The sequence below is a fragment of the Mustela lutreola genome, chromosome 6, assembly GCF_030435805.1.
Source record: "Mustela lutreola isolate mMusLut2 chromosome 6, mMusLut2.pri, whole genome shotgun sequence".
Lineage (NCBI taxonomy): Eukaryota > Metazoa > Chordata > Mammalia > Carnivora > Mustelidae > Mustela > Mustela lutreola.
The window spans coordinates 120,443,976-120,451,295 of NC_081295.1; the positions used below are offsets into that span (position 1 = coordinate 120,443,976).

Genomic DNA, 7,320 nt, shown 5'->3' on the forward strand with positions numbered 1-7,320 from the left:
TCCCTGGGCCTTCTTCCATCTCAACAGCCCTGTCTCTGCCACCTGCTCCAGAAGGGCCTTACAGCTCCTGCCTCCATCTCCCATTTCCGGGCGACAGGGCAGACCAGGGGTTATGCAATATCTTTCTAAGTTACTCCCTCTAAGGGACAGAGAAGTTACCTAGTCTCTGTCTTTTGGAAGGATACTGAAGGGAAACAGTTAAACCGGTGGGCAGCCCAGGCTACGTTTGTTCTGGGAGTATTGGGATTATTCTCTCCACTGATCTAAGGAAATCCATCTACAGACTGGTCTTTTTCCCACAGGGAAAGATTTAGGAGACAGAGTCCTTTAAAGCCTAGGGCAGGATAAGATTTACCTGGTAACTGGTGATGCTAGGCTGAAGCACTCAGTGATTTGTCTCGTATTTGTCCCCGCCCATCTAACCCATCTGACAACTCTTAGTTTGGGACTGATTTAGAAGAGCTGGTAGGAACAGAATTAGTATCTAGGGACTGGGTGGCTCCAAATCACTCATTTACGGGGGATCAAGGAGTCGGGGCTATATTCTAGTCCGCTCAGGGTCTGGAGATCATCTACCCAGGCTGGAACTACTGGAGCAGGTGAGGACCCAGGGCCCTGGAAGAACTAGTCCAGGGCACTGAATTCCTGGTGTGTCCCCAGAGCAGAGCATGACCACATTCCTGCCTTTGTTGCTGGGCCTCAGCCTGGGCTCTGCTGGAGAAGGTAAGGGTTTTCTGCTTGGGATCCCCCTTCCTCTGCTCCTTTGGGGCAAGGGAGTCACTTGGATTTGGACACCACAGACTCTTTGTCTCTCTGGCATATACTCTGATAGCACTTCCTACCTTTGTATCTTTGTTGCAATTTTAATATAATTGAACTGTAGAATTATTGGTATAATATATGTATCTTTTGCTGGAGTGTAGGCAAGGGCAATATCTGTCTTGTTTATTTCTGTATCCTCATATCCTCAGCTCCTAGCACAGAGCCTGGCACATTTGTGTGTGTGCTTCATAAATATATATGGAGTGAATATTTAATAATATATCCAGCATACAACAAAGCTGACTCTTTCCCTTGACCCCTTTTCTCAATCAATAATTCACCTTACTGAAGGTCTTGTCCTGGGTAAATTTGCTGTGTTTAAACTAGCAACTAATTTTGGGCCATTCTTGTTCCCATACTCAGTCTCATAAAGAGGAAACGGTAACTAAAAACTTCTCTGCTGCTACCATCTATCCCCTGACTCGGTGCTCTCAGAGACTCCAGTACAAGAGCTTGGTCTGTAGATGCTGCCTGAAGCAGGAAAGCTACACCCCACTCACTGGGTGTAACTGGGGCATGAACGGGGGCTTGGGCTCCCTGCAGAGGTCTCTGAGCTGCCCCCTTTCTCTGGTTCCTGTAGGTGGCTTTATAGCCCATGTGGAAAGCACCTGTCTGTTGGATGATGATGGGACTGCAAAGGATTTCACATATTGTGTCTCCTTCAACAAGGATTTGCTGACCTGCTGGGATCGAGACAAGTCCAAAATGGTCCCTCTTGAATTTGGGGCACTGAATCCCTTGGCCAAGTACCTCTCAGAGTTCCTCAACCATCAGGAATCCGTGCTTTCCCGCTTGTCTAATGGACTCCAGGACTGTGCCACACATACCCAGTCCTTCTGGGGATCACTGACCCACAGGACACGTAAGAAGAGAGGCGCACACGGGGCTATTGGGAAGCACAGTTACAAAGGAGAAGCCAGGGAGAATCCCTCCATCCCTTCATCCCTCTATAGCCAACAGGTTTGAGATTTGTGCAGGAAAGAAGCAGAAAATGTGTGGACCTGGAATGTAAGAAGAGTGAGTGTGGACCCTCAAAGGGTTGTTGACGGGGATGGAGCAGGAATAAAGAAAGGGAAGTGATGTTTGAGGCCAATGGGCTGAGAGAGTAAGCATTCTTTCCTTCCATTCAAGGCATCTCATGATACAGAGTCAAGTTCAACCAGGAGTGTGTCAGAATAACCAGAATACCTTTTTCCAAAGTGCTCATACCTCTTTGTCATAGGTTCTGATGTTTTAGGTCTGGGATGCACCTAGGCATGGGAATATTTAGAAAGCCTCCCTGGGAATTTCAACATGCTTTCCCCCCAATCCCTTGCACTGAGAAGGACTTGAGACTGATAGAAGAAAACATGAAGATCTCCATAAGACAGAGTAATATGTCTAAAATGTGACTTCTGGACCACTTTTCTCAGAATTGCCTGGGGAGGGTGCTTGTTAAAAATACAAGCCCTTGAGTGCCACTACAGATCTTCTCAGTGAAAATATTTGGGGATGCAGCCTAGTGAACCTGCATTTTAACAGAATTTCTTGGATTTTTATTTAAGATTTTGTTTGAAAAGCACCAAGGTAGAGGCAAGCAGGAGGGCCACCTAGAAGAATAAACTAGTAGGGAATGGCAATATTAACAATCTCATTAATTCAGATTATGTTAATCCAAATTTAAGAGAGTTAGATCTGAGTTAGGCTCATTTCCTTAAACTATCTGAGGGGAAAATGTTGCTCGATTCAGCCACTTAAGTTTGTTAAATTAGATTTGAGGACAGACATCTTTTCCTACCTTTACAAATCCTAACCTACAATTCTTGATAACTGTTAGCTTATATACTTGAAATAAACATTTCACTTGAAATTATCAATATATTACTTGAAATATATAGTCAGTGACTTCTGAAACAGCTTGCAGTTCAGACCTGGCTTCTGCTTAATGTGATCAACCATAATGTTGGATCAGGAATCTGAAAGAGCAGTGACGGACTGAGGGGAAATTGCAAAGCAGGAACAATTCTAACTCCTTTTTCAAAGGGATGTGTGGAGGCATGGAGTAGGGGTGGGAAGGGTCAGTTGGCAAAAGCCATGAAGAGTTGAAGCAGGAAAGAAACCAGGATGGAGAAAAAGCCAGAATGTTGCCTTCTTTCACCACCACGTTTTCTTCCTATGCAGGGCCACCAACTGTGCAAGTAGCCAAAACCACTCCTTTTAACACGAAGGAAAGTGTGATGCTGGCCTGCTACGTTTGGGGCTTCTATCCAGCTGATGTGACCATCTGGTGGAGGAAGAATGGGCAGCCTGTCCCTCCTCACAGTAGTGACCCTAAGATGGCCCAGCCCAATGGAGACTGGACATATCAGACTGTCTCCTATTTCACCACAACCCCTTCTTATGGGGATACCTACACCTGTGTGGTGGAGCACATTGGGGCTCCTGAGCCCGTCTTCCAGGACTGGAGTAAGTGCATGGAGGGTGGGAGGAATTAAGGTTGAAGCAGAGAGCTACTGTGCATGGGTTGTGGACAAGAAACACCAACATTCTGGCTCAGAGAGTGACATGTGAACAGGTCCAGGGAATGACAGCAGTGAGGGAGATGCTGAGAATGAGCAGCCAGTCTGGAGGAACCGGTGGAGGGCTGATGACCAGAGATGAGGCTGTGGGAGACAGGAATGGGAACAGTTACTGTTGCTGTTGCCATGGTGGTGTGGTTGATGTCATGTGTGCATCTGGGGGTGTCATGTGGCAGGGGAGCAGCGCGCCTGCCTATCCTGAAAAGAGGATGTGGTTTGGTGACCGTGTTTTCACAACCAAAAATTGTGATGCAGCATTTTAGGATCTTCAGATTTCAACTATTCTGTTGTCTGGCCAGGAATGGGAACCGAAGGAATAAAAAAGCTTTTGGAAGAAATGGGACTTTCTTTCAGCGTAGGGGCAGTTGTAAATTTGGGCTGTTCTGTCAGGGAAGAAAAAGCCTGGCTGGCAAACACTTTGGGCTAACGAACAAGGAACCACTGCTTGAACCCCAAGATTGGAAGTAGTTAAACGTACCAAGAGATTTGGTACACAGATTTGAGGAAATAGAAGAGTGAGCAATGAGGAAGAGGAGGGGTATCTACGAAGGGCTGGGGAACAGGATCCTAGACTGGCTGCTGAGACTAGGCTCCCCATCGGGGAATGCTGTCTTGCTGGGCGGCTGAGAGGGCATGAAAAGCAGAGAGAGGAACCCACAGGTGCACCAGAACTCTCCTGGGAAAGTCTCCTCCCCAGCATGTGCCAGAGTTTCCTTTGATGATGGAATGTTCATTTCAGCATGGGGGAAGGAATCCAGGTGGAGTGGATTCAGAGTATGATGGGTTCCAGGAAGTGGGAGCTGTGGGGTGGGCTGGAGACCGGTTCTGGAAATCTGGAGGTGGACTGGAGGAGATACCTCAGTAGTCGGATAACTCATGGAATGGGATCATTGAGAGTTAAGAAAGGTAGAAAGACATTTTAATAGACAAATACTCTGTTAGAGCACATAAGGGAGCCAACATAGTCACTATGGGGTAAATGTTGAGGAGAATGAGGAATCCTTTATTTTTTGGTGAGAAAACCTTCAGGGTGAAGAAGGGAAAAAAGATGCCCGAGAGGCCCCAATGTATTAGAGAGGACCTAGAAGTTCTGGTGCTAACTGTGGTGAGAGGGGTCCCCCAGGGCTGCTCTAGCAGTGGAGAGCTACAGGATGGGGATTTTTTTTTTTTTAAAGATTTTATTTATTTATTTGACAGACAGAGATCACAAGTAGGCAGAAAGGAAGGCAGAGAGAGAGAGAGGGAAGCAGGCTTCCTGCGGAGCAGGGAGCCCGATGTGGGGCTTGATCCCAGGACCCCTGAGACCACGACCCGAGCCAAAGGCAGCAGCCCAAACCACTGAGCCACCCAGGCGCCCCCAGGATGGGGATTTTTGAGTAAAGTCTGTTTCCTTGGGTATAGGTTGGTGTGCGCCAGACTCTTGGCATTGGGCTAAAGCACCTTTGAACTTCCTAGCTGGAAGTCACACCAAATTAAGTTGCTCTGGCAATGGGCAACAGATTGGTTCCAGTAAGTTTCTATTTTTGCAGCATCTGGGCTGTCCCCGATGCAGACACTGAAGGTTTCCGTGTCTGCAGTGACTCTGGGCCTGGGCTTCATCATTTTCTCTCTTGGTTTGCTCAGCTGGCGGAGAGTTCGCTCCTCTGGTGAGTGCCGTCCCTGACCTCCTGTTGCCAATCTCACTTCCAATTTCTGTTCACTTTCTGTCTGTGACTGGTTTTCCCATTGCTACCTCATTTGTTGTGAGTCACGCCAGATACTTTTATCTACAAACTGTCCCCTAATCAGATGTTTTCTTTTTCCAGGCTACATTTTCCTCCCTGGGGCCAGTTATCCAGAAGGTAACATCTATGTTAGTTGTTTGCCTCCTGGTCCTTGGGGGGTGGTGGTGAGAGATTTCGGGAGTCAGTGTTGGGCTCAGCTAATGGTGTTTATAGTAGGGGCGAGGCTTCACCAGGATGTAGCCAAGAGCATAATTTAAAGTGCCATTGCTGGGATTAGGAGCAGGAAAGAGGAGCAACCACACCCCCTTCTTCTATCCAATGGAGTGTTTATGGGGAGACAACTGAAAGTGGCTTTGTAGTATTAGTTCTTGGTGATCTAGAATTTTTGATATCATAGTATTAAGGGCTCTGGCATGGATGGTTATAGAGACAGAGGATGGGGTCACGTTGGATTGAAGCCTTATTATTTCCTTTTTATTTCTGCAGGTCAACATGTCAGTTAGAGGAAGAGACCTACACCTTCTATACCGCAAGTGAGGAGATTCAGAGTCTTAGTGATGCTGCTGTGTCCCCCCAACATCGTCAGACCCTACACATTTTCTTGGATCCTATGGTTTCTCCATCCGGATCTTTGAACTTCCCAGCCCACCTTGTGTACACCTTAGCACGCTGGGAGAACTCAATCCTGAGAATATTGTGTAATCAAGTTATTGTCCAAGACTATATTTCTGGGTTGAATATCATCTGGGGAGAGAGGTTAAAGGCCTTTCTGGAGGCCACAGTGTGCCACAGGGGCCAGTGAGTCACTGACGATCATCTCTGAGGAATAAACTCTGGTGGAAATATTGGTGTTTTTTTTTAATGCTTTTTCCTGAGGCCCTGGGGAGGGACCATGAGCAGAGTTATGGGTTGGGGTTAATTCTCTCCTCCTTGAGTGGACAGTATGTCCTCTTAATTATTCCCTCTAGACATGACAGAATTGGGGGAAGTTTTCTGATCTATAATTCATAAAAAGAAATTAAACTGTGGTTGGGTGGAGTCATAGAACCAGAGAGAGGCAGGGAATTGACAGATTACTTACCTCATAAGGGGTCTTAGGAGGATTGAGTGCGTTCATACTTGCAGATGGTTAAGAATGTTGCTGGCATGTGCTGAGCCCACAGGAGTGATGTTAGTTATTACTTGTTACTCAACTTTCTGGACCAGACATTGGACTGGGTACTTTACATGTATTATCTCACGGATCCTCATTGCAGCTCTGATGTGGATCCTTAGATAGGACTCAGGGGGCAGAGCTTAACTTCAGATGGAAGTTCTGGCGGTGATTTCTTCCAAACCCTAAGTGGGGAAAAGCCCATAGCTCAAGTGCGTATAATGACCCAGGTGCTGGGCTAAGTGCTTTGTATTTGTATCTCACTTCTTACAATAATGCCAGGAGAAAAAGATTGTCTCCTTTCATACCACAAGTGAAGAAAGTAAGGTTCGGAGTGTGGATAACTTGCCCAAGATCAAAGAACAAATTTCCCATGGGATGTTCATCTACCTTAGCTGGAAGTATGTAGATGGCTTTATTCAGAGGATCCTCACGCTAGGGGATCTAGGGGAGCACACCTCTCTCCAGAGCCCCGCTTTCAACCCCAACCCAAGGGATGTCTGCTGTTGGGGTAAAGATTTCTCACGGTAGAAGGGAGGGTGCATTTTGTTTCCGGTGAGGGGCGACACCTGCTGGACACAGAAAGCAGGGCTGTGGCATTGCCTTTGGAATTAGAGTTGGATGCCAGACTTTGGGCAAGGAAAAGAAGCCAGAAGTGAATACAAATACTGAAGCAGCTTAGCCTAACGGAATATTGTGGAGGGAGAACAAGGGGTTATGGATGCATATTTTCATGTGGGTGTCTGCATAGGAATACGTAAGATCAGAATCTGATGAGCTAGGGGAAGAGGCAGAAGATAGACTGTAGAACCTTCTTTCTTGTGTGCTGCTATCCATGAATATGTGTGTGTGTGTGTGTGTGTGTGTGTGTGTGTGTGTGTGTGATGGGGTCTAAAACCCTTCATCCTTGGACAGTTTCTGTGCTGATGGGGACCTACAGAGGAACGGGGGAAGCACTGTTCTTATGGACTTGATGTCCAAAGTAGGTGCTCAGGGCTTGTCCAACCAGTGAATTGGTCTCTTCCACTCCCCTGGTTTCCTCAGAAGGATCCCTGTGATCAGG

General features: G+C 46.9%; 1 protein-coding gene across 2 annotated transcripts; it reads left to right on the top strand.

The window, feature by feature from the left end:
- The first annotated feature begins 461 nt into the window (after positions 1 to 461).
- On the top strand, positions 462 to 5,949 carry LOC131834270 (HLA class II histocompatibility antigen, DM beta chain). 2 transcript variants are annotated; one of them, XM_059178712.1, is made up of 6 exons: positions 462 to 599; positions 1,403 to 1,684; positions 2,983 to 3,267; positions 4,910 to 5,026; positions 5,186 to 5,221; positions 5,591 to 5,949. In XM_059178712.1, exons 2-6 carry the CDS (start codon positions 1,528 to 1,530, stop codon positions 5,605 to 5,607), a joined length of 612 nt encoding a protein of 203 aa, XP_059034695.1. In that variant the 5' UTR covers positions 462 to 599; positions 1,403 to 1,527; the 3' UTR covers positions 5,608 to 5,949. The 2 variants fall into 2 exon arrangements, with proteins under 2 accessions (XP_059034695.1, XP_059034694.1); XM_059178711.1 differs by having other exon boundaries at positions 475 to 723.
- Positions 5,950 to 7,320: the final 1,371 nt, after the last annotated feature.

Coding starts and splice junctions, on each gene's coding strand:
- LOC131834270 (XM_059178711.1), top strand. CDS start 669: ATGACCACATTCCTGCCTTTGTTGCTGGGCCTCAGCCTGGGCTCTGCT. Junction 3,268..4,909: donor GCCCGTCTTCCAGGACTGGA/GTAAGTGCATGG, acceptor CTATTTTTGCAG/CATCTGGGCTGTCCCCGATG. Junction 5,027..5,185: donor GCGGAGAGTTCGCTCCTCTG/GTGAGTGCCGTC, acceptor TTCTTTTTCCAG/GCTACATTTTCCTCCCTGGG.